This window comes from Candida parapsilosis, contig 006139 (assembly GCF_000182765.1).
Source record: "Candida parapsilosis strain CDC317 annotated contig 006139".
Taxonomy (NCBI): domain Eukaryota; kingdom Fungi; phylum Ascomycota; class Pichiomycetes; order Serinales; family Debaryomycetaceae; genus Lodderomyces; species Lodderomyces parapsilosis.
The window spans coordinates 925,866-953,855 of NW_023503282.1; the positions used below are offsets into that span (position 1 = coordinate 925,866).

Consider the following 27,990-nt stretch of genomic DNA (forward strand, 5'->3'; position numbering starts at 1 on the left):
CTTTTAAAGTACATCAATGCTGGCTGAACCTACTTCTCCTCCACTTCCACCACGACCTCATTTGGGATCTCCCCCAGAGCACAGAAACACCTCCAACAGTCAACAAGAAAAAGAAGTTCCACCAGTTCCGCACCTGGACAACAAGAACCTTGAGAATGCAAGCATTCGAATCCAAGCTGATGATTCGTTGTCATTTATATCAGCCGTTAGACAACTGGAGATTTTCAATCTGCCAGGGATGAATGAAACTTTTACTGGGCTAGTCAATGATTCCTCATTTCATCAGCATTTAGTGATACCCGACTTGGATGAAACTTTGAATGACCAGGATTCAGTTCAATTTTGGAACGAAATTATTTGGGACTACAGCAACCAATGGATTAGACGACGCGAAGTTGACAAGTTGGAGACAGAAATATTGAAGGGGATTCCCTCGGATTATAGATCCATAGTATATTTGAAAACGCTACAAGTGAGATACAAATGGAACCAGGATGTGTCATTTGCGGAGTTGCTCAAACGAAGCAGTAAATTCAACAATGGTATCCTGAAGCACAGCGACAAGCAGGAGGTAGTTGAGCTAGTGCTGGTAATCCTCCTCCTCGTGGAAGAACCGGAACTAAATGCTCGCAGTGCAAACGTTGCCACGCTCGAAAGGTATTTGGTGAGTCTTGCAGAGTTATTGACAACAATTCCTGGACTTTCGGAGGAGAGAAGGTTGTTTGTTTTGATCAAGCTTTATAAGCTTTATTCATTGGTCAAACTGGAAGAGTTTATCTACAAGATCAATCGATCATTGGAGGATAAACTGGAAAGTTTCAAGCATGTAGCAAGTCAAGGTATTAACTTGTCGGGTTATTACAAGAGACTTATTCCAGAGTTATTTTTCGGAAAGTTTGATCTAGAGGTTAGTTTGAAGATTTTAGATTTGTTTGTGTTTGAAGGATTTGACTTTTTATTGCGATTGATATCATGGGCTTTCCTTCAAAGTGATGCAAAGCTTGCACCTTTATCTGGAGACGACCTACTAACCTTTCTTGAATCGAAAGATTTTTTTTCGGATTTCAATTTGGACCTTCAAAAAGTGTTGCAATTACAACCTCCATTGATAACCTATGAAAATGAATACTATTTAATGGAAGCAAACTCCCTCAGTAATAACAAGAATGAATTGAGAAACTTGTCTGAAGTTCATGATGACTTGTTGTTGAAAATCAACAACATGAAAGTCCAAATTGAACAACTTCAATCAACCCATACTGAAATTTCACAACAAAGTGAAGAGTACAATATTGACTTGACCGAAGCTGAAGTCAAACGCAAAGCGTTGCTTGAAGAGAAGGAGCGTTTACAGAAAAGGTATGAGCATCTCACAATGAAAGAAAATTTGGCCAACACTATCAAGGCTAATGAAGAGTTTTCGCAAAGAAATGTGGAGCTACAGCAACAACTAGAAGCTTTGAAAAAGTCGATCGAGGAAAAGAAGCATAAGATAGCAAAGGCAATGGTAAATAATCAGTAAGTAGTTTATTACTAGAATGCCAGGTGTTTTTTTAAAATTGTTACGGAATTAGCGCGGAGTTTGTATCTTTGGCTTTATCTTTTTTTCTTCGTTCCTTTTTTTTTTATATGTGTCATACCATTGAATATTCAAAACCATGACTGATCAAAGACCTAGCGATAGAACTTCAATTGGCATTGTTGGCGCAGGCTTGGTGGGGTGCCTAGCAGCTTTAGCTTTCTCACGAAAGGGTTATGATGTTTGCCTTTTTGATTTACGTTCTGATCCAACAAATATTGATCGATCAAAGCGAAACTTACGATCCATTAACCTTGCTGTGAGTAGTCGGGGTATTCGAGCCATCGAAGAGGTTGATAAAGCATTGTCGGACAAAATCCTTAAACATGTTATTCCCATGAAGGGGAGAATGATACATGACAAGACTGGATTGAAGCAAGAGTCGCAGTTGTATGGATTAAATGGTGAGTGCATTAATTCAATCGATAGGTCTTATCTTAATGATTTATTGTTGCAAGAGTTGGGCCAAAGTGGTGTTAAAGTCTGCTTTGAGCATAAGTTGGTTAAATTGAGTAATGTGGATACTACGCCGACCATGGAGTTTTCCACAAAGAATGGAAATGTGAAATTTACGTTTGATTATATCATTGGTGCTGACGGTGCACATTCGCACTTTAGACATCAAATGCAAAAGGGCATGAGGATGGATTTTTCACAGAAATACATTGACATGCAATATATGGAGTTGTATATCCCTCCTGATCCAAAGAAGAAGTTTGCAATTGATGCTAATCACTTGCATATTTGGCCACGCCATGATTTTATGTTGATTGCATTGGCAAATGAGGATGGATCATTTACGTCTACATTTTTTAGTCCCTGGTCTGTTATTGAATCGATCAATTCAAGCAATGAGTTTACTCAATTTTTCAAGGAGAATTTCCCTGATGCGTATAAGCTTATTGGGCAAGACGCATTGGTTAGTGCTTTTGACAACAACCCAAGAGGGTCGCTTATGCAAATTAGTGCTTATCCTTACAATAGTCCTCTTGGAAAAGCTTTAATCATTGGAGATGCTGCTCATTCGATGGTACCTTTCTATGGACAAGGAATGAATTGTGGATTTGAAGATGTGAGAATATTGATGGAATTGATTGAAGCAAACGAGGGAGCCATTGAAAAGGCTTTTTTAGCGTATTCGCCCCAAAGAAAAGATGATTTAGATGCTATATGTAAGTTGGCGTTGGATAACTACTACGAAATGTCATCAAAAGTGACAAATATCTGGTATTTGACCAAAAAGAAGTTAGATTACACATTGGGATCTTGGTTTAAAAATAAGTGGCAGCCTTTGTATACAATGATTTCGTTCCGAGATGACATTCCATACTCCAAAGCAGTTGCAATTGAAGTACGACAATCGAGGATTTTGAATAATTTCCAAATGGGTATAATAAGCTCCCTTTTGGTATACGGTGCTGTTCAAGGAGCAAAAGTTTACGATAAATGGAGATCACGCTAGTGTATAGCAAAATATACCATCCCCTTTCTTGTATATTTATTCGTTCTCTGTAGTGATGACAATGAAAAAAAATTGATGTGAAAAAACCAAAAAAAAAAAAAAAAAAAAGAAATGTCAAAAAATTTCACCCCGATTTCGCCTACAGTAATCATACCCATCTCACTTGTAAATAGACAACTGTGGAGAAGTGTAACATCCGCTGGAAAAACACCACCTCTGGAAAACTACCAATATGCTCAGAACAGCAATCAGGAATCAACAAAGCCTTACCACTAGGATACCATTAGCTACCACGATACGTGGATTCCATGTATCAAATGTCAACTTCGATGACAAACCACCATCATCAAACTCCCCATTAAAGGTATTCTTTGACACATTCAAACAGGAAGTTAAAAAATCGTCCGAGTTGAAAGAGAATATAAAAGCTTTGCAAGATGAGTCTGGGCGGATGGCTGAATCGGAAGCATTCAAAAGAGCCAAAGAAGCATACGCTAGAGCACAAAAGGGTAGAAGTGCGGCAGGCAAGGCAGTTAAAAAGACAGCTGATGTGGTGGGTGGCGCTGCTTATAAAGCATGGGAGTCACCAGTGGGGAAAGGTGTGAGAACCACCGTCAAAGTTAGTGCAGATGTTGCAGATAAAGCTTTTGAACCAGTCAGAAAGACCAAAATATATCAAGACGTTTCTGAGGTGATTGATGATGGATCTTCAAACATGTACGGTGGATTCTTAACCAAAGAACAAAGACAAGCGTTGAGGGAGAAGGAATTGGCTAGAAAATTAAAAGAAGGTTTCAAGGGTCCCGTTAAGGAGAATGAAGAAGCTGGAGGCGAATTGATTGCAACAGAAATAAAGTCATCAGGACCGTCTACTAGTGAGAAATGGGAATCTTTCAAGCAAAAGTCGCCCATTGGTAAAGCTATTGTTATTCTCAAAGAAAAATGGGACGAGTCAGAGAATGGGTTAATCAGTCTAATACGTACTATTATTGAAAAGATTACTGGTTTTTTTGCAGAGACCGAACAAGCCAAAACTATTAGACAATTGAAGTATATGGACCCATCATTCAAGTTGACTGATTTCCAAAAGACATTAAACGATTATATTGTTCCAGAAGTTGTTGATGCTTATATCAAAAACGACGCAAAAGTCTTGAAAGAATGGTTCAGTGAAGCTCCATACAATGTGTGGGAAGCTAACAACAAACAGTTTACCCAACAAGGTTTGTTTTCAGACAGCAGAATCTTGGATATTAGAGGTGTTGATATTGTCACTTGCAAAAGCTTGCAACCTAATGACATTCCGGTCGTTGTTGTCAGTTGTAGAGCACAAGAGATTCATTTGTATAGGAAAGCCAAGACTGGAGAAATTGCTGCTGGTACTGAAGACCAAATTCAATTGAGCACCTATGCCATGGTTTTGACAAGAATTCCAGAGGAATTTGATAACAAGACAACCGAGGGATGGAAGATTGTTGAGTTTGCCCGTGGTGGTTCAAGACCTTTCCATTAGGGGCCCAGGGAGTTTGTATATATAGCCATTTTTGTAAGTAAGAATGTTCATTAATAATGTTTACTAGAGAACAAAGGAACGTATTAGTATGGACACGACATACCAAAACTCGCAACGAAAAAAAAAAAAAAAATTGAAATAAAAAATGTTGTGTTGTGTTGTGTTGATTTGGTTACGAACGCAACTTTTTGTCCATCAATAGAGCCTACGCCATGTCAGACGCAATAGCTAGTAAAGAAGAAGTTGCTCTTGTCTTTGACAAGTTGAGAAAAGACCCTGCTAATCAGATTTGTTTTGATTGTTCTAACAAGAATCCTACTTGGACGTCAGTTCCTTTTGGTATATTCTTATGTTTACAATGTTCATCAGTCCACCGTAACTTGGGGGTGCACGTTTCATTCGTCAGATCTTCCAACTTGGATAGCTGGCAGCGTATGCAATTGAGAAATTTCAAATTTGGAGGTAACCAACCAGCCAAGGATTTTTTTATCAAGAATGGTGGCTCTCAATTTGTCAATAATAAACAAAGTGTCGATGCTACGGCAAAATATTCTTCACCTGCTGCTAACAAATATAAGGAAAAGTTGAAACAAAAGGCTAACGCTGATGCAATCAAACATCCAGATGTTGTCACTTTGGATGATTTAGCTGATGCATCATCGCTGACCAATGTTTCGTCAAATGATAGTACTGACGACTTCTTTTCAAATTGGACCAAACCAGTTGCTGCTACGCCATCTCCATTGGGGTCACTAAGTGGTACACCAAGTGGATCAACTGATGATTTGCTGAAAAAGAAACCAGCGTCAAGAACTAGCACACCAACCCCAACTGCAGCCAAAGCCACCACGTCATCTCGATTGAAGAATAACAACAACACCGCTAAAGCATCTATTCTATCCTCAAAAGGGAACGGACCAAGAAAATCGAGATTGGCAGCCAAGAGAATCAACAAAAATGATGAAGTTATCGATTTTGATGAGATTGAAAGAAAGGCGCGTGAGGAAGAGGAGGAGCGTAAGAAGTTGGGTTACTCGCCAGAAGAGACTACTACAACTCCTGTTTCAACTACGCCATTGGAGAAAAAGCCATCGAGTTCATTGTCGTTGAAGCTGGATGCAAAGAGTGAGAAGTTGGCTCCTACACCAATTCAAGAAACCACCCAACAATTTCAAAAATTAGGATTCGGGATGGTTCAAGGTGACAATGTTGTTAGCAATGGTCCAGCTAAAAAATATAAGGATGTAAAGTATACAGGAGAGGTTTCGAACAAGTTTGGAACTCAAAAGGGTATTTCATCGGATGAGTTCTTCGGAAGGGGACCACGATTCGATGAAAATGCTACAAATGAAGCCAGGGCCAAACTACAATCTTTCAATGGTGCTCAATCCATCTCCTCTTCGTCTTATTTTGGTGAAGAAGAGGAGGGTCAGGGCTCAGCTGGTGGCAGAGGCCGTGGCGGATCACAAGGTGGACTCAACTTGGGTGACTTGGAAGCAAGTGCACGTGAATTTGCTTCAAGATTCTCAGGCAATGCCAATGAGGATATGGAGGTGTTGAAGGACGCGTTGGAAGACGGAGCAACAAAACTAGGATCTTATTTGAGAGATTTCCTAAGGTAAATAAGTTGAACGATGTAGGTGTTAGATAAAGGATTTTTAACTTAAACTACAGTGCATTTATCTCAATACTCTAAAAAACATTAAAAATTTACTGACCCTAAACAAAATAGAATTGAATAAAAAACAAGAAGAGCTCGTTGGTTCATTACTCGACGTGAGAAACTTCTGCCTTGTCGTTCCACTCTTCGTTTGTAACAGCCATTCTTTGATGGTTATAAATTGGTGGAATTTCAGGAACATTCTTGCGACGCAACACGTGAATTTGTATACCTCTGAGGAAAGTTCTGGTTCTGTAAACGGCATGGGTATACATTGGCACAGCGAAAACATCGTCCAACTCTTCCAATGTCAATCCTTTGGTTTCAGGCAAGAACCACAAGACAAGGAAGAACCCGATACCGTTCCAAGCAGCATACCAGCCAAAAGCACCTGTAGGCGTAAATGCCGACCTCAAACGTGGCCAGGTGAATGCCAAGATAAAATTCCAGAACCAACATGTTGCCGTTGCCCATGACATTCCCAAATCTCTAATATACAATGGGAAAGCTTCTGCTGAGTATGTAAATGGAACAGGTCCTTCTGAGGAAGAATAAACACACGAGAATAAATAAATACCCGTCGTCACCATTCCCAATTGTCCCCTATTATCATGAATCAAGAATCCGAAACCGGCAACCAATAAAAATGCACACATAAGGGGGAATGCAAAAAGCAACAAGTTCCTTCTACCAAATCTATCAATTGTCAAGAATGCCGGAATTGCAAAAATGAAATTGATCATACCAAAACCCCATGATGCCAACATGGCCTTGATTTCACTCAAATTGGCTTCGATGAAAATGGAAGATGAGTAGTAAGCAATAACGTTGATACCACAAAATTGTTGCATAAACATGACGATCCAAGCAGCAATTGCACCATTCCTGTTCCTTCTAATGGTGAACATTTCAATAATTCTTTTCCAAGTTGGAATCTTGTAAGAACCTTCTTCTTTTAACAAAACGTATTGGTAGAAACAATCTCTAGCAGCTGCGATTGGTTCGTATCTCAATTGTTCCAAACTTTCAAATGCATCGTGATGTCTGTCTTGACCCATCAACCAACGAGGTGATTCAGGTACAAATGGCACTTGAAACAAAACAATAATGGCTGGGATACAAGCACTTCCCAACATTAATCTCCAGTTCAAACCAGTTCCAAAGCTCTTTTTTGGAACATAGTAGAATGCCAAAGTAGTAACATAACCAAACATAATACCAACCGCAGTGAAAAATTGCCACAACATAACCAAGGAACCACGAATATGTTTCGGTGTACATTCAGCAGCATATGATGGAACAGTTGCCGATTTTATACCAATACCAAATCCCAAAAAGAATCTCGCAATAAACAAATGCCACCAGTTATTGACAAAACCTTGCCAAATACAAGTAGCTGCTGAAATGGCACAAGTCCAGAAAATGGTCCACTTTCTTCCCAAGTGACGATTGAACAAATCAGTCATCCAACAGGCAATACAAGAAGCACACAAGTATGGAGCTGAGTTGACCAAACCTTCAATCAAGTCAGCATTCTTCATTTCAGTAACACCAAAAGCCTTTGGGTAAAACAAAGTGGCACCATTAACAACTGATTCATCCATACCTTGCACAGCAGCAGCCATAGATCCTACAGCAATAACGGCAACCAATTTCATGGGGATATGCCATTTCTTGGTGGCCTCCAAATATAATCCTGATTTTTCTTCATCGGTTAAAAATGGCATCGAGTTGAATGCATTTGGTGCTCTAGCTAAAGCTGCTGCACGTGCAAACAAATCGGCATCCAAATTAAATTTTGTAGCATAGTTTCTTCCCATGGCCATAACTTGTTTTTCAGTGTATTGGGCCAAAATATTACCGTGTTCACCATCAGCACGCTCAGTTTCTGATTGCAATGACTCCGAGTCCTCGAATTGTTCCTTTGGTGGTGGGTTTAGCGAGTCGCTAGTGGACGAGTTTGAAGTTTCGAAAAGAGCACCATTATTGTGCTGCTGCTGTTGTTGTCTTTGCTGCTTTTCATTTTGGCTAACGTCGGAGTAGTTGGTGATGGGTTTTTCACCACTAATGTCGGAATCACTATCACCAGCCATTTTTTTTGTAACGGTAGTTTATATTGGATTGCTAAAATAGAATAATAATAAAAAAATTGGCAGCAATAATAGAATAGTCTGAGTCCTATCGATTAAGTCAATGTAAGGGGTGAAAATTGTAGCTCTAACGATTAAGTAAATGTAGGGTACAGTATAGACTTGTGGGGAGTGGAGTCAGAGTAGAGTACAGTGGAGTCAGCTTGGAGAGGATTTGCATGATGTTATATAGTGCCGTGGGTGAGGAGGATCTTCTGTTGTTCTCTTTTTTCCTATTGTTTTCATAAACCATAATGCAACCTGTGTGAAGCAAGGCCTATATTGGTTTGGAGTATTGTACTGCAAAGCCGACTTTTAGTGTAAGTTTTGAATTGAAAGCTGGGGCGAGTATCTAAAATTAAAAAAAAAAAAAAATCAAGTGGTACACAAAATGGAAATCATAATAGAGCATTTTTTCCCTATACTTCGTAACTGAAACGAGTTCATTGGCTGTTACTCCAGGAGTATGGCATCTCATAGAATGGACACCGTATTAGCTCCTCATGCTATTGCTCCGTCGTTGTACTACTTTTTGAGTCCCTCGAAGAATGTTGTGAACGGGAAAACAAAAAGCACAATATGTTTTATATGCAGTACGTCTTTTTTTGCAGCAGTGTAATTTATGCAGACACAAGTTACAAACGCGGAATGTCCAGACGCCGAAATGCCAAAACAAAGTTAAATATACCAAATAAGGCAAAATATGTTAACAACATAGATACATTCAGAAGGGAAAAGGCTGGATCACCTTATTACATCATAATGATGAGTTTTATTCGATATGCAGAAATGTATATAGCATACAAGAACATACAGGTTCATAACGATCGATGACCCTTTTTACTAATTTTCTTGTCTTGAGCACGGAAGCAGCGCTTTGTAGTTGTGTCACGGACTTCCGTGTTGAGGACGAAAGAATGATGCCTTACTATTGTACTCTGGTTCGAGGTGGACAATATTTTTTTTTTGTTTGTATTTGTTGAAATTTAGCACTTGAATTTTACACTTCCATAATTAAAATTGCTATTGCTTTTGCATTTGTTTCCCTTTTTGTGTCAGACATAAAGTGCAGCTACAAAAAGTTTAGTGTCTGATTCACATGAGGAGTCGTATGAGCATCAAAGAGAGGGGAGGGGGCCAAAATAGGATTACTAATAGGAATAAACACTCATTGAATGAGATTCGTACGTTTACTCGAGCAATTGCCGTACCCAACAACAATAGTGCCCGAGTTTCATCTTTTCGGGATTGGTCATATATTCACTCCAGGCTTTTTTTTTTCCCCGCTATCCTTCTTTTTTGCAAGTTCTTCACAAAACTTTAAAAAAAGGAAAAAAAAAAGGCTTTCGGTCTTCTCTGGAAAGGGTTTTTGTGCTGTTGTTGTTTGGTTGACACAGTACCTTTCGGAGTATCTGCGGTGGAAGCGGAAGAACACAACACCACACAACACGAAACTCCCCTTGGTGCAAATCCTTGGCTAGTTTGTTTGACAGCCCAACAACTGAAGAGAGATCTCTTGGTAAATTTTCTTGATAATGGGATAACAGCTCGCTAAAAACGGAAAGATTCTTGGTAATGGCATTTCGTGCCACACACACCCACAATAGGTTCAGGAGAGCAACGTTCTTCCGCTAAGTGATGATTGATTTCTTGAACGCGTATTAGATCCGCTTTCCAATGAGCTTTTTTGTTTATTTTTCTCGGCTTGCGGAGGAGACAATAAATCTATTGTTTTGAATTTATTTGCCTTAATTGCCATATCTTTTTTATCTGTATGACTACAAGATCGATAAGCGTAGAAGGGGGGATCACGGGGTATAGCTACTGTTCATGTCCCTTGTACCCATTAAGGTTGAATCGGACTTCAAATTCGAATTTCAGTTATTGAGAAATTACGTTAGGCTCTGGTTCTAATCAAGTAAATCAAGTTGTGGATATTCCAAGCGTCGAATGAAAAAAAAAAAGTTGTGTTCTTCCGAAGTCACAAAACTAAAATCAGACACGAAAGTGTATACTTTTTGTTTACTCAGACACAAAAGGTTTCTATAAAAAGAACTTTTTGCAAAACAGAGAGGGACCTAGAACAACATCACTAGAGTGGTGGTTTTGAATGTCTCGGAGTATCAGGTTGAGCTTATGAAGCGTCTGTTTTTTTTGGGCTCGTATCTGATTCCTTTTCGCAACAAGAGGTTTTGTATGTTGGTCTTTGAGGGAATCAAGCGTTCATAGTATTGTTTGCTACTTTGTCTTTCTTTTGCTAAATTTCGATGACCATAAATAATCAAAGCCTTATCTTTTAGAGATAGGCTGATGGTTATGAGTCTCTTTTTAAAAATCGATCCCTCTAAGAAGCGAATAAGAAGCTCGCTGGCGATAAGGACTGAGCGTCCTCACGAGTGCAAGTGGGACCATCAATCTTATAACAACAGTGTGCTTTTCATGCAATTGCAGCAAGACCTTTTAACACTTGTACCAACTCATCTTCAATTTAAGCTGCACACAATGGTATTGTAAAATTATTGTTTCGGAAAAAAAGGATTGGGTTTTAAATCGCTTTTTTTTATTGACGAGATCCCCACCAGCGACAAAGATCTGAATCTCCGAAATGTCGTAGCGCTCAAGAAATTTACGAAAAACCTTCCATAAAACCAAATGTCATAGTTTCGGAGAAAAGTTGTATTCAGTCTACATCAGTATGTTTATGCTCAGTGTCGACATTTATGAGCAAAATATCTTCTTGCGTCACCCCTTCCCCACTTTAATTTTACGTCATTGTTTTGTTTAGTTTAGTTAATGCATATGATGAATTGCTGCTTAAAACTGACATTTTTCCATTTTTGAGATTTATGTCGGACGAAGAAATGTACCCCATACCAAAATTTGTTTCAGAATCGTAACTTTAGTAATTGCACTTGAGAGTTAGGGGATGTATGCTACTGCCACTAACATAATGAAAACTTATCCCTCCAGTGTTGTGGTAATGTCATTTACTATCTTGTGCACCATGATTTTTATCTCAATTTACGTGCCAAAATATAGTGAGTAGAGTGTTTTGCAAACATTTTTATCCAAAATGAAGTTTTCTCGAAACCCTTGATACCAGGAAACACCACACCTCAAGAAAAGACACCAGCGTACTATAACTGTCTCAGTTGACCACCTCCTCACTTTTGGCCAACTTGTTTATATCAATTGACGTGTACCAATACCAAGATTCAAACGCTTTTATGTACACAACCGTGTTGCAACAAATTTGCAACTTACTTCACTTTACAAAACGTTTTGTAGGCTATTCTGTAAGCTGAGGGGTAATATTGAAGAACGGAGTTAAAAAAAAGCTCAGATCGGAGTTATAATTCCTTTGCATCTCCTTGCATCACCTCTTTTTTTTTTTTGGTGCACCATGTTTGAACATAGAAGGTTCCCCATCCAAGAGCTTACTCTCTCAGCTCATCTCGACTGTAGTCGTTGTTCATTTAACCTGGGTTCAAACACGGTTTTTGAGGGCTCTTGCTCAGTGGGTTCTTATCTCCCTCGAATGGGGAAATATATCCTACTCTATTTCGCGCGCGCTTCTCAAATCGAGATCTCTCTCTTCTTCATCAAGAAAAGAAAAAATAATTTTTGCAAAAGGTGGAGATATCCGAATCCAAATAAAAAAAGACATAAAGAGAGGGGCTCTTTCTTGAGACCACGATGAACAAAAACATGTGGAGGGAAAGAAAATAATTTTTTTGGCGCCAGTAAATACACCTCTCAACAACTTCCCAAACAACAACAACAACAACAACAACAAGTCATTTTCGAGGTAACCACAACTTTGCCCACCCAAACTGATCAAAAGCAGAAAGAAAGAGAGAGTATTCATTGAATAATGGCCGCTGTTACCTTCCAATCGCTCAATGCGCAATACCTCGCGTATCTTATGCAATACCCATTATTGACCAAATCTGCCACCTCTGGTGTTTTCAACGGATTGAATGAAACTGTGTCATCAATAATCACCAACGAGTACAAAGAGACCAAGATTTGCGGTATCAAGGTGAAACATGTTTTCAGTGCAAAATTGCTCAAGATGATCATCTACGGGGCGTTGATTGCGACGCCAATAAGTCACAACATGTATGCTGTTATTAACAAGATCTACAAACCGCCGTTGACAAAGAAACAAAAAATTTTGCAGTTGTTGACTAGTTTACTGACAGTGACGCCAACCATTTCAGCGTGTTTTGTCTCGTGGATCTCCATTATTAATAACTACCAACGTACTAGTTGCAATCCCATTGCTGAGTTGAGAAAGATTTTGTTTATTGTCAAGGCAGGGTTAAAGAAGGGATACTTGCCAGTTTTGAAATCATCATTGACAACGTCATTCTTTGCTTTGTTGGTGGCTCAAAATTTCATTAGACCTGAATTGTGGGTGGTATTTTTCAACTTGGTCTACTTTTGTTTGGGAACTTATCAAAATACCAAATTGAAAAAATTGCAAAAGCAACAGAGATTGGCTGAGTCAGAGAAGTTGAAGGAGATGGAGGAAAAGGAAAAGAAGAATTGAGTTTATGAAAGTGATTCGGACGCGGTCTCTATATATGCTTTTATTTAGTAAATATATGTATGGCATAACGGGTATTGTATACAATGTGTAAGAACCGGATTTCGCGGGCGTTGGTAGCGAAAGGCAAAAAAAAAGCTAGTCCATTAGAAGCGATTTTCACTTGCTATATAGACGTAGAACACTTTGATTCAGGCACTGTTGAACCGGACATGTTTACAATCAAGAGATCAATTGCTCCATTGACTTCATCAATTTTCAAAAGAAACATGATTACTGCCCAAGCTGTACTTTACTCGGAACATGGGGAACCTTCAAATGTATTGTTTACCCAGAAATTCTCCATCGATGATGATAATTTAAAACCAGATCAAATTGTTGTCAAGACATTGGCATCTCCTATCAATCCATCTGATATTAACCAAATTCAAGGCGTTTACCCATCAAAACCAGAAAAGACATTGGATTTCAGCACCGACAAACCAGCTGCCCCTTGTGGTAACGAGGGAGTGTTTCAAGTGTTGAAGGTGGGCGATGGCGTATCTGATTTTGCTGTTGGAGATTGGGTGATTCCAAGCCAAGTGAATTTTGGTACTTGGAGAACTCACGCATTGGGCACGTCATCCGATTTTATCAAGTTGCCCAACCCAGAGCAATCGAAATCCAATGGCAAGAAACGAGGATTGAGCATAAATCAAGCAGCTACTATTTCAGTCAATCCATTGACAGCGTACCTCATGTTGACCCATTATGTTAAATTGATCCCGGGAAAGGACTGGTTTATTCAAAATGGTGGGAATTCTGCTGTGGGTAAATATGCATCGCAAGTTGGTAAATTATTAAACTTTAATTCAATTTCAGTAATTAGAGACAGACCCAATTTGGATGAGGTTAAAAAAGAGTTGCAGGAACTAGGCGCTACTCAAGTTATCACTGAAGAAGACAATGCATCAAAGGAGTTTGGTGGTCATGTCAAGTCATGGGTTAAGGAAACTGGTGGCGAGGTTAAGTTAGCTTTAAACTGTGTTGGTGGCAAATCGTCAGCTGGTATTGCTAGGAAATTAAACAACAATGGGTTAATGTTGACATACGGAGGAATGTCGATGCAACCAGTCACTATACCAACGTCATTGTACATTTTCAAAAATTTCACCAGTGCTGGATTCTGGGTCACGGAATTGTTGAAAAAGAATCAAGAGTTGAAGCTAAAGACATTGGGTCAAATTATTGAATGGTATGAAAATGGTCAATTGAAAGATTCTCCAAGTACACATGTTGAGTTTGATGGTGATGATTTGGCTAAATTGTACCAGAAGGGAATTGTTGATTCGAAAGGGGGAAAGCAATTGATTACTTACAAATGAGTGAGGGGTTTATTAAAGTTGACCAAAACCTGTTGATGACTTGTATGGCTCTGTAGTGGAATAGTTTGTAGTTTAAGGCGCCTCACGGAGGTTCTCGTAGCACGTACATTCGTTCACATGAACACAGCAACCCATAGCTTTTACATACCCTTCCTGTCTTTCCCTACCCCTCACTACCTCTTCAAACGTGTGGGTAACCATAGAGTTTCCACCCTGTTGCGCATAATGCCAAACTATATACCTTTTCGGTCCGGCGGCTATTAAATCACGCACACTTTTTGTCGGTAGAAATTTCTTTTTGTGTCGCGCAAATTTGCAACAGTTTTTATAGGTAGCATTTTTCGGCAAGTTCCGAATTTCATATTGAAAAAATTTTCTATATTTCTATTTTTGTTCCTATTTTCCATACCATTCGAAAAGTGCATTTGATAATTTCTTTCATTCTTTTTGTCCGGGGTAAAGAAAAAAGGGGGTTTAAGAAGTGTGATAAAAGCAGACTTGTTTTCCATAATATTCAGTCATTCGTTCATCATTCTTTATCTTTTTCCTGTTTTTCTTGTTATCAGTGATTCGAGAACTTATCTTATCAGTGAAACACTTTTCTTTTTTTGTTGATAAATCGGGTGATACGGTCGATTACAGATATAATAAAGTTGCGTTATCAAAGTCATTACAGTTCTTTGCATTGGACTTTAATCATTATTGATATTGTTGTTGTTTGTTTCAAAAACTTGCAGGCCTTTTTGAACTCGCCTTTTTCTTCATCAAATTTAACTATAAGCCATGTCGAGAGCATTGTCATCTACAAGAGTATTGATCGATGATCAAATTATACCAGCTACTATAATATTCACCATAGAAACAGGGAAAATCCTACATATAGAACAAAAAGTATTACCACCCAATGATGCAATACTAAAAAGGTATGCAGTTTTGCCAATAGACTATCGAAATGTGTCGCCGGCAGTAATTATGCCAGGTTTGGTTGATGCACATGTTCACTTGAACGAGCCAGGACGTACCGAATGGGAAGGCTTTGCAACAGGCACCAGGGCAGCTGCATTTGGAGGGGTCACCACTGTCATTGATATGCCTTTGAATGCCATCCCTCCAACTACAACCGTGTACAATTTCAATTTAAAGATAAATGCCGCTAGAGAACAATGTTGGGTTGATGTCGGATTTTGGGGTGGTTTGATCCCTGCCAATTTGCAAGACTTGGTCCCATTGATTAGGATGGGTGTAAGGGGCTTCAAGGCATTTATGATTGAAAGTGGTGTTGATGAATTCCCAGCTGTTACACCACGCATTATTCACGAGGCAATGAAGATTGTCAAAGATGAAAAGACGTTGTTGATGTTTCATGCTGAAATGCAACCGCAAGAACACCGAGTGGATTTCCAAATTCTGGATGAAGAGGACCTGTCACGAGACGAGGACGAGGGGTTAGCAAATTTCGATGCCAATGCCAATGCAGTTGCCATAGAAGATGAGTTGATGAATACAGATTTTGATTTGGGAATGTCTGCTTCGTTCATCAATAGAGCACCACAACCGGTAGTCAAGCTTTTACGTAATGATCCAGGTACACACAAGGAAGAGCATGAGCTTTGTAAATTGCCTCACAACCACGCAGGCTCAATAGATGAATCAGTTTTGTCGAATGAACAGGCCAAGAAATTGGCAAGCACTCCAGTTTTGGCCGGTGCTGATCCAACCCATGGTAAAAATGCAATGAAGGTTAAACAACAAAGTCATTTAGAAGAAGAAGAGAGCACATGGTTAATCGAAGACGATACGAAAGTTAGCTCACCATTGTTGTTGGCCAAACAAAAGGATTCATCGTTAGCCACTGTTGACCCTACTGCATATGCTTCCTTTTTGGCATCAAGACCCGACAATTTTGAAACTACAGCTATAGCTGAAATCATCAACTGTTCAACATTGGAACCAACAGTTCCTTTACATATAGTGCATTTGGCAACACATGAAGCTGTGCCATTACTCAGAGCAGCCAAGGCTAAAGGATTGCCAATAACAGCCGAGACTTGCTTCCATTACTTGTCCTTGTGCGCAGAAAAGATTAGTAGTTGCTCAACTCATTTCAAATGTTGTCCACCAATTAGGACCGACGACAATAGGAAATTGTTATGGAAAGCATTACGTAACGATATCATCACCACCGTTGTTAGTGACCATTCACCATGTACCCCTGATTTGAAAGGGTTGGAAAAGGGTGATTTTTTTGAGGCTTGGGGAGGTATTTCAAGTGTTGGATTTGGATTGCCAATCTTGTACACTGAGGGCCAGAAGTTGAATCCACCAATTTCATTAGTTGAAATCAATAAATGGTGTTCTTTAAACACGGCAAAACAAGTTGGATTGGAAGACAGAAAAGGAGCTTTAAAAATTGGATACGATGCTGATTTTTGCATTTTCGATACTGATGCAATTTTTACAGTGGAGAATAAGGATGTTTATTTCAAAAACAAGTTGACTGCTTATGATGGAATGGAATTTCAAGGAAGAGTATTAGAGACGTTGGTTAGAGGTCATTGTGTTTATGCATTTGGTAAAGGTCACTCGAATGTGCCCATGGGTCAATTGATTTTGGAGCCAAGGAAGTAGAGAGAAATTATATATATATATATATATAGAAATAGGGAATATAAAATGGGTTGATGGCGTTAAATATTCGTAAAAGTTGTTGTTGCAAAAAGGAAAGCGGCTTTGGTAGCATTGGGGCCCACGTGGGCGAATGTTTTAATTTAACTCTTTGTGCGGCTCTTTCCTAATTGAGAGCATTATTTTTATTATCAATTTATCTTTCCAATGACATTAGGATTGAGTGTTACATTTCCTGAAAGTTTTGAAAACTTCATTAAATACTTGAGGTCTACAACGAAGTTTGTAAAACGAAGGGTATATTTCAAAAACCATCAATTGGACTCACTAGCTGTACGCTGCATTCATCAAACTACCACTTTATTGAACAGCCTATCAGAGAGCATTTTGCTAATCACCACAATCACTGAATAATGTCATCCACTAATAAAAGAATAGCACTTCCAGCAAGAGTTGAGCCAAAAGTCTTTTTTGCCAACGAAAGAACATTCTTGTCATGGTTAAATTTTACTGTCATTTTAGGTTCATTGGGTGTAGGATTGTTGAACTTTGGTGATTACGTTGGTAGAATTTCTGCTGGTTTATTCACATTTATTGCCATGTTGACTATGATCTATGCTTTGGTTACTTATCATTGGAGAGCAAAAGCTATCAGATTGAGAGGTTCTGGTCCATATGACGACAGATTTGGACCCACGATGTTGTGTTTCTTTTTGCTTATTGCTGTTGTGGTGAACTTTATATTGAGGATAAGAGCTTAAAGCTTGGAGGGAAATGGGAGAGTGAGTAGGAGGAGGTGTATAACTTTAAGACAATTTTGTATAATACATATATATATGTATCAAGTTTGAACTGTTGAATGTAGGTGGTACATGATTCGAGAGGCTTCAAAAGAGGAGAAGACGCAAAAAAAAAAATAAGAAAAATCACTAATTGATGTTACACTTTCTGTTGCTTCCACCTCCAGCTGCAAAGATGACTCACGAACGATCCAAAGTAGTGGCGGTATTTTTTACCGAGTTTGACATGAAATCGGGGTACAAACTCTTGTGGTCAAGCACATCAAAAGACGTTCCACTCGAAGGAATTGAATATAAATCGTTTCCAAGTGGGATTCATGATTTGCAAGAGGCAACGGTATTTCTTAGCCACGAGTCGGGTGGTAATCTCTTTTATGGGTTGAGTTGTTTCAAACAATTTGTCATTGATCAAAAAAAAATTGATGATCGGGATAACTTGAAAATGTATTCAGTGGGGATTATTTGTGAGCCGAAACAAAGTACATGGAAAGCAAACGAATTCATCAATAATGGCTGGGAATATATTGAGGAACTAAAGAGTGTGTTGAATGATTTGGAGAGGGAGATTGTTGGTAAGAATGAAGCTGGCCATGATGTAGATTTGATGAAATTCATTGAAAAGAATTTACTTCGAATTGGATCTGAGCCATCCACATTGAACATCCCCGAGACTGAACCTGCAAAAGGTAAGCATTTGCTACTAAATCTACCGCAAATGTTTGAGACCTTGGGACCACTAATATTTGCCATTTACAAGCAAAGCCTTTTACGAAAGAATATTTTGATCTTCAATGAATTGCACTTGAACAATGGAGATGACACACAAACAACCGATAAAGACAATTATAGTCTACTTTCCTCCTTCAGTTATTTGCTAGCCATCTTATCAGTGGTTCCAAAAAGTGCGAAATTACCCAGCCCAAAACTACATTCACAGCAACCGTTGTACAACATTGGCTTGAATGAGCTTTCTTCAAAGTTACTCCAACGACTTCAAAACTCGGAGAATGGGTATATCGCAGTTACTAGTGACGAGATCTTGAAGGACCACCTGATATACGATATTGCTGTTGAAATAGGTGATACAATCAAAGTATTTGATCGGAACAAGAGTGGTATCAAAGCAACAATACGAGACTACCACAAGTTTCAAGTACTTTATTCAGATCTTGTTACTGGGGGTTCGAATTTCACCAACAAGTCAAATGTATCCACCGATGACTTGAGTTCTGTCACATCGAGGACTGAAGATGATGACAATTCAATACATTCATCATCTCCAGTTGCAGCAAAAATGTATGCAAATATATCTCCACGAATTGATAACGAGCCACTGTGGTGGCAACACGATGCAGTTGAGCCTGTGTCGTGGACAGAATCAATCTGGTCAGCTTTTTCGTGGTTTGCATCAGCTGGTCAACAACTCAATATTGAAGAAGAGAGCCCTGATGTCAAATTAAATAAACAAATTGACTTACTAGATCTTTTGCACGTTGTGGGGTATTTCCATCAATTGACGTCAAAATGGCTCAACTATATTGATGAAGCTATAGAAGAGGAGGAGGCAGAACATCGAAATAATGGCAATTCCGAAGATGAGCAACTTGTAAACAAAGTAGAGCTACATTTGACGTATCAGGATATGGTTGATATGGAGTTGGATCCTTACAGTCACCAAGATGTACAATTTTTGAAGGAGTTTGCTATGCAGTATTACCCAGAGCGAGTTGAAAGTGTTGACGTGGGTTATAATTTGAGCAATATCTGCTGCTAGTGGTGTATATAGTAGGTTTATAAAACAGAATTTGGTTGATTGTGATATAGATTCCACCTTTGCCCCTCTTGTCTCTCGGGCGTTAGAGCGCTACCTCCTCCAAGAAAAACATATGAACAACAAATGCCAAAAAAAAATCATTCTTTCAAAACCTTTTCTCGAGAGATTTCACAAGGATTTTTGATTTCAGACGATTGACTCCCCACTTCGTCAATCTACCATTCCTCAACCTGTGTTAAATCATTCACTTGAATACACAACCCCCTATACACCTGCACCCTCCCCCACCTCACCTCATTTCGCTTTTGGATCTCCACCCGCACGGAAGCACATACACATACCAAAGTTCTTCTGTGTTCCATTTTTGTAATTTTTTTTTTTTCTGGACTGTTTTTTTTTTTTTTCGGGAATTATCCTGATTACAACCTGATTTGTATTTGGTGGACAGAGTATTCGAATGAAGGCTCAATCGAATCGCACGAGCAACAAGGTGGGTCATCGCCGCTCAAACTCGCGTCATAATGGGAGCACAAGCGGTTTGGGTGGGAGAGCGAGTCCCGTTGCGATTAATCCCAAAAGCTCGAGTCAGGATGGTGCAATAGGTCAGCCTCCAAACTCTACTGACGAATTGGGGGATAATAGATTGGTTTTTTTGATTGCAAAGTCTATTGGAAAGCCATGTGTTATTACTACAACAGATGGATCTCGATACAAGGGTTTATTGTTGACTGTGGATTGGGAGACGCCAAAAGCAAAGTCACCTTCATCTGTGGTGATTAAACTGCCTCAGTTGGTTGGGAAAAGTTTGATCAATGAAAAGAATAACCTCGACAAGTTGCCGGAGCATCTTGTTGTTCAAGGCAAGGACTTGATTGATATTGAAGTTGATGTTGACATTAGCGAGCCAATCAAGCATTATGCTAAAGAGGAGTTTAAAACTGATTCTGACATTTCCAATAATCGTGACAAGGTCAAGTCTTTTGAAGAACGTGAGTTGGTTAAATGGGAGCCTGAGGAGGAGGAAGGTTTGCAAAAATTGACCTTGGAAGATGAGGCCACCTCAAAAAATGGCAACACACATTGGGATCAATTTAAGGTTAATGAAGAAAAGTTTGGTGTTGAGAGTACTTATGATGAACATTTGTATACTACAAGAATTGACAAGTCAGCCCCGGACTATGAGCAACGTCTTGCTAGAGCCAATCAGATTGCTGCTGAGATCGAAGGACAGGTAACTACTGATCGCCATATATTGGAAGAAAGAGGTGTTCAGGTTGATGATAGTGGTATGGATGAAGAGGACAAGTACTCTGGGGTTGATAGGAGAGGAGATGAATTGATGGCTGCTTTGAAGTTGAACAATAAAGCATCAAAAGGAGATAACGCTCCATCAGCAACCCACGATACTTCCAAGTATGCTACCCCAAGACAACGCGCTGCAAACTACCACAATGATCCAGCAATCGTGTCAAGCTCAGCCACAAACAAGAAATCTGACAAGAGAGCGGCTCCTGATTCAGTTCCAGCAAAGCCACAAGTACCCAATGAATCTTTCAGACTTAATGCTGAAAGTGAAATTCATTCTCTTCGACAATTTAGTGCGAATTTCAAGATTCCTCACAAGATGCCACAAGACCTTTTACCTATTTTGGCAAAGGACAAGCTCAAGCAAGATGAAATTTTGAAAAAGCAACAACAAGAACAGGAGGAAAAGAAAAAGCAGGAAGAGAAGAGGAAGCAAGAGGAAAAACAGAAGCAAGATGAGAAGCAAAGCACTCTGCATGGTTTTGATGCTTCTGCACATTCTGCAGAAACCAAGGCGACTCCCTCGCCTACGCCACAAAGCGTCCCACAAGCTCCGACTACCTCCTCAGAAGCACAACAGTCACCTGCAAGACCTCATACCGAAAAGAAGACACTGAAGGTGTTCAAGCTTAACCCTAACGCTGCATCCTTCACGCCTTCACTCCCACATAACACTTTGACATCACCACCAAAAGCTGTGTTCAATAACCAAGGGCCTGTTCATTCACCACATACAATCAACAACAGACCCTACTCTTCAAATAGCAGCTCTCAAGGATCTATCAAGAAGCATTACCACATTTCTGCTCAGGATTTCTTTGGAGGTGCAAACAATGTGCCTACTAGAGAGAAACAGGCGCAGAAATTAAAGGAGTTGAAGACAGGTTTCAATATGTTCAACACTACAAAATCCAAAGCTGAGGATAAGTCGTCAGTCATTCTCGAAAAAACTTTTCATACTCCGCCAACGTGGGATGCGACAATTGAGGAAACACATGAAGCACTTTTCCCAAGGGCAATGTTCAAATCGCCTTCATTCATGCCAAGCCCAATGGTTCCAGCAACTGCGCCGATGCCTTACAACTTTCAAATGCCACCTCAGCCACAATTTCCGCAACAGGTTGCACCAATATGGTTCATGCCACCTCCACAAAATTTTGGTATGATGCCTAATCCGTATCAAAACGGACAACCAGGAAGGAGATTCAAATAGGTGTATATAATGGCAAAAGTAAAGTTTTCGTATATACATTGAGAGTAGTTTTGTAGAAGGGTTGTTCATAACGAGCAAAACGGGAAAAAGAAAAAAAAAAAAAGACTTGAGAATGAGGTGGAGGTAAACTATCTTATCCCATCACCAACAATGAGCGACTTAGCATTGTCAAAGATTGGTGGTCTAATTAAGGCCCCAGAAGACCTTAGCAAACTAGATGAAATACGTCAACAATTTGCAAAAGAGAAATCTGCCGTTGACGTCAAGCTTTCGACAACAACGGGGATACAAATTACATCCGTAAACAACAACTTGACACAATTGAATCAAACAATAACGAGCTTGGAGGAGATCAAAGGGGGCATATACAAGTTCCAAAACACTTTTGATGAGTCTGTGACCTCGGTCAAAGATTACGATCTCATTCGTAAAATGATTACAATTAATCAATATTTGAACCAAGTTACCAGTTTGTATCACGATATAAGACTGTTGACGGGTATTTTGGAATCACTAAATCGTGAAATAACGACGGAGACAGATTTGTTGAAAGATGACTTGAGATACCCTTTGCCCAATATTCTAATCATCCACTATCAGTACACACAGGTCCGGAATTTAGTCGATTATCTTGAAATGTACTCACAGTCCTTGTCGGATGATTTACAATCAATTGTGTACAAGATCACCTCTCCCGTTAGAGAAACCATTAAGGCATTTGACGGATTGTTGACGGAATGTATCATATCAATCACAGAGGCGGCAAAGGATCACAATTTTGAGATTCTATACAAAGTCGTTGCAATCATTTTGTGGGAGGATAAAGAGGATGTCAAACTCAGTATGATGCAAAACTTGGATTTGGTCAAGAATGACCTGAACAAGAGCTACAACATGTACCGAAGCAAAAGACGCAATTATAGAAAGTTCTTTTTTGAGCGGTTCAAGGTGTTTTTCGAAGATACGTTTAATTCTTGCGTTGATCACTACGTGAACGACAAGATTGGACTATACGATAGTCTACAATGGCTCGAGGATGAATTGACCTATGTGTATAATGTTTTGTCGCCGTTAATGCCAAAGGATTGGCAGTTTGGAGCATTTACTGAAAAGGTGTTTTATGATAAGTTACACCAATACACCATGGACATGATCAACAATGAACCACCAGCTGAAGACATATTGCGCATTTTGCTGTATGATAAGAGGTTTGGTGATTACCTGAAACAACTTGATGGATCAGCAAAGTCGATAATTGGAGACGATTTGAAAAATACAGTATTGGATGATTATTTGAAAAACATCACCAATAAGATGATGGAGTGGAATGACATTTTAATGAAACAGGAAACCACTTATTTTTCAGAGAGATTAAAAGAACCAGATGTGTATCCATTTGAACAAGTCGTTGAAGACGAACAAGGGCCTAATAATCTTGTGGAAATGACTATCCAGATTGATTCTTATGTGCTACCCGATTTCAAAACTCCATTGAATATGTTGAAACAACAGGCTGATGTAGCGGCAGAGTCAGGGTATTCCAGAATCTTGGTTGAGGTTATTGAGAGTTGGTGCAATGCTTACATTGCTCGCGTCGAAAATTTCCAAGTGGTCATCGATGAAGAAATGGATAGATATTTCACTGTTTTCAGTAATGAAAAGTTTCTCGTCAAGGAGAGCAAAGCTAAGCGGTTATTCAAAAAGAGACCCACTGTGGTTAATGTTGATGAATTGAGTCTTGAGGAACAACAAAATATTTCACGCCCCGGTATAATTGAATATTTTGGAGCATTGGCAAATTCGTTTGAGATTAGTAGCGAGAGCTTGACAAGCAAGTTTATCAACAATTACAAAGAGAAGGTACACACAAACTATCATGTGAAGATATCGCAAGCGTTTGAAAGCGCGGTCGCATCTTCTGATTCGTTGAATTCTGATGTCTGCATAGCCATTAGCAATATCATCATCAATGATTTATATGTTGAATTGTGCAAATTGTTTACCAAGAAATGGTTAGAGGACGGTATGAAGCAAACTGGAGATGCGATGATTGCGACAAAATTAACAGACACCATTGTGGAATACTTGGAGGAAATCAGAAGGTATTGCATTTACACTATCTACCAAAGTTTATGCCAAATCTTTTTGGACAAGTTTGTTTGTGTTTATTTAAAGATTGGATTTGAGAATATATTGTATGGAGATGGTAAAAAAATTAATCCAGAAACTCAAGGGTATAAATCTTTTGGCTCAAGAGCTCAGAAAGATGCAGAGTTGGTATTTGAAGGATTGGAACACGTATTCACAAATAAAGACAAGAGATATCTTTTTTCAACATTGTCTGCAATTGATTTTTTAGCAGACTTGGGAATGTGCCCTGATCCAATGGAGTTTATTCCAAATTTTTGGAAGTACAAGATCCTTCCGGTGTTTTACAATTGTTCAACTGATTACATCAAGGCTGTGGTGTATTGCCGAAAGGATATGGATAAGACCCAGTGGCGGACATTGGAACCTATCTTGGAGGAAATAAAGACAAAATACCATGAGGAGGTTGAGCCACCTGAGTTTCCAGTATTGACTTTGGATGATTTTGAGTTTAAAATATGAGGATCCTAGTCGCTGTCGCTACTGTAGTCCAAGTTTGGTATAGCATTGGGTTTTTTTCTAACGATGATTTTGGAGGGTATCTTTAAAGGTGTTGGGTTAGATTTTGCTCTTCGATCTGGTGTTTTCTCTCCTTTCTGTTCTGTTGTTGTCTCACTTTTCTGCGCTCTAGCTGCGTCATCAATTTTCTCCAAACCTGCCTCATCATTCTCCTCAGACTCACTGCCATCCGTTTCGTCTGTTCTTGCATCATCCTCTTTCCTTTCAAGCAAATTCGACAACACTTCATCACCACTTTTTGATTTCGAGTTATCAACCTGTTTCTGAATTGCCTCAAGCTCCGCTGTCAACTCTTGTTGTCGCTGTTGTTCAACCAATCTCTTTTCAAATTTCTCCATAACATCACCGCCACTTGCATCCTGCTCCTTCCAAAACGGATTGGTCTTGCGCTTCTTCATCAATAGCTGATACTTTTTGTCCTTTTCTTCTTCATTTTGCAATCGCTGCAACAACTCATCCTCCGACTCGTGTTTCCTCTTTTGCTTCTTTGATGGTTCAAAGTTTCGTACAGCTCCATCCTCTGGAGTGTAGCCTGCTTCTGCGGGGTTTGTCTTGAAAGTGATTGTGTTATTACAGCCAGGACACGTAATGTAGAACCGGACGATCTTGATATTCAAATACCGCTCTGAAGTCACCTCTTTTCTGGCATTGAATGATCGTCTCTCTGCAATGTATTCGTTACATCTTAGACACCTCATTGAGTACGGTGCCATCATACGGATCTTTATTGTTTGATTTGGATTCTTTTTCTTTTTAACAACCTTGGATGGGTCATAATCGGGTGGATAGTACTTGTTTATTGCCTTTCTTTCGGACATGGCTGATGGTGTAGGAAGATGCAGTTGATTTCTTCTTCTCCTGTCGCGATTTTGACATATCTACAATAACGGTTTTCCCCCTAAAAATATTAACTTATATTCTTGACATGAACATTCAACTTAAAGTACAGTAAGACTCATATACAATATATATATATATATATGAGTGACAAATTCAACCAATCTAATCAGCGTTTCTCTTAGCAGCCTTCTTTTGTGCCTTTCTTTGAGTACCAAAGATCTTCTTTTCTCTGTTCTTCTTTTGTTTTCTTTGTTGTCTTGAAGCCTTTTCAACTTTTTCAGCCAATCCGTATCTGACTAATCTGTAAGATGGTTCAAATCTTTTAAGGTCGGCAACTGATTGGTAGATTAAACCGAAACCAGTTGATTTTCCACCACCAAATTGGGTTCTGAATCCAAATACTGAAACGGCATCCTTATCGGTTTTGTAGATTTCTGATAATTTGTCTCTCAATTCATCCTTGGAAACGTTTGGTCTGTTTGGGTGCAAGACGTCAATGACAAATTGTCTTCTAGCCAATAATGGGTTGGTGATGACTTTTCTGGTTCTAATGGTAACGGCGTCACTCTAGAAAAGATGAGTTAGTAAATTGGGTTCTCTGGATATTGGATGTTGAAGTGATGGAATTGAAGACTCGCTATGGAAAGCGCTTGATTAACATTGGTGGATGATGATGAGTTGTGCACAAATTTTCTCCTTCCATGATGGCTCTATCTTTATCCGTGTCTGCTCTTCTGAAAAGACCTTCCATAGTCGCTCCTTTATTCCCAATGACATATCAACGAACATACCATTCTTGGTTGGATCTATATGTGGATACGTTATAACTCGTGAAACAGCTTTTAACAAAGTTCTCTTTTTGATGAATTTGAATTTTTTCCACTGTGTCTAGCTAAGAGCGTAACACAAAAGTGAAAGAGAGGAAGTGAAAAAATTATTCAATCAAGTCACATGACCAGCTGTGACTGTTTTACTCACTATATACAAGATCAATACTTTACCCATTTAATTTCATCCTTGACATACTTCCAACGTAAATTTGATGTCAGAACGTTATATCGTATTAAGTAGTTTACCAATTTATAGTCGCAACTGGTAAGCTGTAGCTTTTTCATTAAAAAGTCCACGTATTTCAACGTTTTGATTTGAGATCTAGTGGATAGTTTTCTTTGAATGCTCCTATTCATTAGTTCGAACTTTACCAGGTAAATAACATTATTTGTAAACTCAAACAATTTTGACTCTCTAAAATATAATGCCAAACGGAATACAATTTCCAGTCTAAAGTTGACGTTTGAGCAGTCATTGGCTTGCTGGAGGGTATTTGCAAACAGGTTAATTTGACTAAGCACAGTTTGGTCCGAGACCAACTCATCAAGAGTTATTTCATAAAACAGTCGCTTGATAATAACAGCCAACGACTCTTTTACCAACTTGATGTATCTATGTTTATTGTTTAGTAGTGCTTGCTCAATGGTGTCCCTTTTGGCACCAATTGGCACAGAAAAAGCCACACTAGTGGTTGTAAAATCCGTATCCATCGTACCAGCTGTTTCTTGTACTTTTCGGTCCTCCGCCAGTTGCCTTAGGGTAGAGTTACCAGTTAGATCAACGACCTTTCGAAGTTTTCCGATAGGAGCCAGATATCTTGCGTTGACTGGTGGTACTTCGCGTGGTGGCACTTCTCTTGGTTCTCCCCTAGGTCCTTTCTTTAGTTCTTCCCTTAGTTCTTCCCTGGGTGCTTCCCACAAAGTTCCTTCACGTGGCGATATCTCTTTGACAGTCTCCGTGTCCCTAATTGAACTCTCATCGTTGTCTTTATGAGGCGCCACTATGTCTTCAACATCGTATCCCTGCACCGGAACGTCAAACTTCCAAGCTTTTTCCAACGCATTTCTCCTAAACTGTACTCGAATATTCCAATGTAGTAGTTCGCTCGCTAGATCATTAGGTGTGGAGCATAACACCGCTGCATCATAAACAACTGGTCGACGTCTTCTAAAGAACCCTCGTATTTCCACGAGCTTCCCGTAATTTACATTGGATTCTGGAAACATTGACCCATACTGCTCCAATGAAATAGACACCTCCAAAATCAGATCCTTACCAGACGAATCATCGATTCGCAATTTGGCTTCACGATTTTCAAGTTTATCAAACTGTCTTTCCCCCACTAATTTCCCGACTATGGCAAACTTGTTCATTGGCCAGTTGTTAATCATTATGACGTCCTGTAATTGCTCCCACATGTCAGCATAGTGTCGTTTAAAGTTGATCTGATTATTCAAATCATTGATAAACACAGGACAAAATTTTCCGAATGTAACCGCTTGGCTAAACAATTCAGCACGGTAAAACTCAACATCATTTTTCTTTGCAACAATATGAGTACCGGGAAGTTGCCAATCAATCCTCTCCTTTTGTTCGTAAAGTGGTTTGCGTTTCTTGCATACTTGCATTAATGACTTCTTCTCAAATGAGATTTCAAGAATTTTCTTACGCGCGTT

At 39.2% G+C, this 27,990-nt stretch overlaps 15 protein-coding genes across 15 annotated transcripts; 11 read left to right on the forward strand and 4 right to left on the reverse strand. All coding sequences in view use genetic code 12, as the record gives it.

The window, feature by feature from the left end:
- Nucleotides 1–16: 16 nt before the first annotated feature.
- On the forward strand, nucleotides 17–1,522 carry CPAR2_504040 (uncharacterized protein; the record flags this gene model as incomplete). Its single annotated transcript, XM_036810847.1, has 1 exon — nucleotides 17–1,522. The coding sequence occupies one exon, from the start codon at nucleotides 17–19 to the stop codon at nucleotides 1,520–1,522; it is 1,506 nt and encodes a 501-aa protein (XP_036667343.1).
- A 136-nt stretch (nucleotides 1,523–1,658) lies between these two features.
- BNA4 (kynurenine 3-monooxygenase) lies at nucleotides 1,659–3,041 on the forward strand (the record flags this gene model as incomplete). Its single annotated transcript, XM_036810848.1, has 1 exon — nucleotides 1,659–3,041. One exon carries the CDS (start codon nucleotides 1,659–1,661, stop codon nucleotides 3,039–3,041), a length of 1,383 nt encoding a protein of 460 aa, XP_036667344.1.
- Nucleotides 3,042–3,273: 232 nt separating this feature from the next.
- On the forward strand, nucleotides 3,274–4,554 carry TIM44 (protein translocase subunit; the record flags this gene model as incomplete). The annotated part of the gene is made up of 1 exon (XM_036810849.1): nucleotides 3,274–4,554. The coding sequence occupies one exon, from the start codon at nucleotides 3,274–3,276 to the stop codon at nucleotides 4,552–4,554; it is 1,281 nt and encodes a 426-aa protein (XP_036667345.1).
- Nucleotides 4,555–4,766: 212 nt separating this feature from the next.
- GLO3 (ADP-ribosylation factor GTPase-activating protein) lies at nucleotides 4,767–6,176 on the forward strand (the record flags this gene model as incomplete). Its single annotated transcript, XM_036810850.1, has 1 exon — nucleotides 4,767–6,176. The coding sequence occupies one exon, from the start codon at nucleotides 4,767–4,769 to the stop codon at nucleotides 6,174–6,176; it is 1,410 nt and encodes a 469-aa protein (XP_036667346.1).
- Nucleotides 6,177–6,321: 145 nt separating this feature from the next.
- Nucleotides 6,322–8,307, reverse strand: HGT19 (Hgt19p; the record flags this gene model as incomplete). Its single annotated transcript, XM_036810851.1, has 1 exon — nucleotides 6,322–8,307. One exon carries the CDS (start codon nucleotides 8,305–8,307, stop codon nucleotides 6,322–6,324), a length of 1,986 nt encoding a protein of 661 aa, XP_036667347.1.
- Nucleotides 8,308–12,217: 3,910 nt separating this feature from the next.
- Nucleotides 12,218–12,898, forward strand: CPAR2_504090 (uncharacterized protein; the record flags this gene model as incomplete). Its single annotated transcript, XM_036810852.1, has 1 exon — nucleotides 12,218–12,898. The coding sequence occupies one exon, from the start codon at nucleotides 12,218–12,220 to the stop codon at nucleotides 12,896–12,898; it is 681 nt and encodes a 226-aa protein (XP_036667348.1).
- An 83-nt stretch (nucleotides 12,899–12,981) lies between these two features.
- ETR1 (Etr1p) lies at nucleotides 12,982–14,259 on the forward strand (the record flags this gene model as incomplete). The annotated part of the gene is made up of 1 exon (XM_036810853.1): nucleotides 12,982–14,259. The coding sequence occupies one exon, from the start codon at nucleotides 12,982–12,984 to the stop codon at nucleotides 14,257–14,259; it is 1,278 nt and encodes a 425-aa protein (XP_036667349.1).
- A 783-nt stretch (nucleotides 14,260–15,042) lies between these two features.
- Nucleotides 15,043–16,887, forward strand: DAL1 (allantoinase; the record flags this gene model as incomplete). The annotated part of the gene is made up of 1 exon (XM_036810854.1): nucleotides 15,043–16,887. One exon carries the CDS (start codon nucleotides 15,043–15,045, stop codon nucleotides 16,885–16,887), a length of 1,845 nt encoding a protein of 614 aa, XP_036667350.1.
- A 410-nt stretch (nucleotides 16,888–17,297) lies between these two features.
- Nucleotides 17,298–17,645, forward strand: CPAR2_504120 (uncharacterized protein; the record flags this gene model as incomplete). Its single annotated transcript, XM_036810855.1, has 1 exon — nucleotides 17,298–17,645. One exon carries the CDS (start codon nucleotides 17,298–17,300, stop codon nucleotides 17,643–17,645), a length of 348 nt encoding a protein of 115 aa, XP_036667351.1.
- A 175-nt stretch (nucleotides 17,646–17,820) lies between these two features.
- On the forward strand, nucleotides 17,821–19,458 carry CPAR2_504130 (uncharacterized protein; the record flags this gene model as incomplete). The annotated part of the gene is made up of 1 exon (XM_036810857.1): nucleotides 17,821–19,458. The coding sequence occupies one exon, from the start codon at nucleotides 17,821–17,823 to the stop codon at nucleotides 19,456–19,458; it is 1,638 nt and encodes a 545-aa protein (XP_036667352.1).
- A 457-nt stretch (nucleotides 19,459–19,915) lies between these two features.
- CPAR2_504140 (uncharacterized protein) lies at nucleotides 19,916–21,976 on the forward strand (the record flags this gene model as incomplete). The annotated part of the gene is made up of 1 exon (XM_036810858.1): nucleotides 19,916–21,976. One exon carries the CDS (start codon nucleotides 19,916–19,918, stop codon nucleotides 21,974–21,976), a length of 2,061 nt encoding a protein of 686 aa, XP_036667353.1.
- Nucleotides 21,977–22,126: 150 nt separating this feature from the next.
- SEC6 (SNARE-binding exocyst subunit) lies at nucleotides 22,127–24,586 on the forward strand (the record flags this gene model as incomplete). Its single annotated transcript, XM_036810859.1, has 1 exon — nucleotides 22,127–24,586. The coding sequence occupies one exon, from the start codon at nucleotides 22,127–22,129 to the stop codon at nucleotides 24,584–24,586; it is 2,460 nt and encodes an 819-aa protein (XP_036667354.1).
- Nucleotides 24,587–24,591: 5 nt separating this feature from the next.
- CPAR2_504160 (mRNA splicing protein) lies at nucleotides 24,592–25,461 on the reverse strand (the record flags this gene model as incomplete). Its single annotated transcript, XM_036810860.1, has 1 exon — nucleotides 24,592–25,461. One exon carries the CDS (start codon nucleotides 25,459–25,461, stop codon nucleotides 24,592–24,594), a length of 870 nt encoding a protein of 289 aa, XP_036667355.1.
- A 184-nt stretch (nucleotides 25,462–25,645) lies between these two features.
- Nucleotides 25,646–26,277, reverse strand: RPS24 (40S ribosomal protein eS24; the record flags this gene model as incomplete). The annotated part of the gene is made up of 2 exons (XM_036810861.1): nucleotides 25,646–26,050; nucleotides 26,275–26,277. 2 exons carry the CDS (start codon nucleotides 26,275–26,277, stop codon nucleotides 25,646–25,648), a joined length of 408 nt encoding a protein of 135 aa, XP_036667356.1.
- A 195-nt stretch (nucleotides 26,278–26,472) lies between these two features.
- STN1 (Stn1p) lies at nucleotides 26,473–27,942 on the reverse strand (the record flags this gene model as incomplete). Its single annotated transcript, XM_036810862.1, has 1 exon — nucleotides 26,473–27,942. The coding sequence occupies one exon, from the start codon at nucleotides 27,940–27,942 to the stop codon at nucleotides 26,473–26,475; it is 1,470 nt and encodes a 489-aa protein (XP_036667357.1).
- Nucleotides 27,943–27,990: the final 48 nt, after the last annotated feature.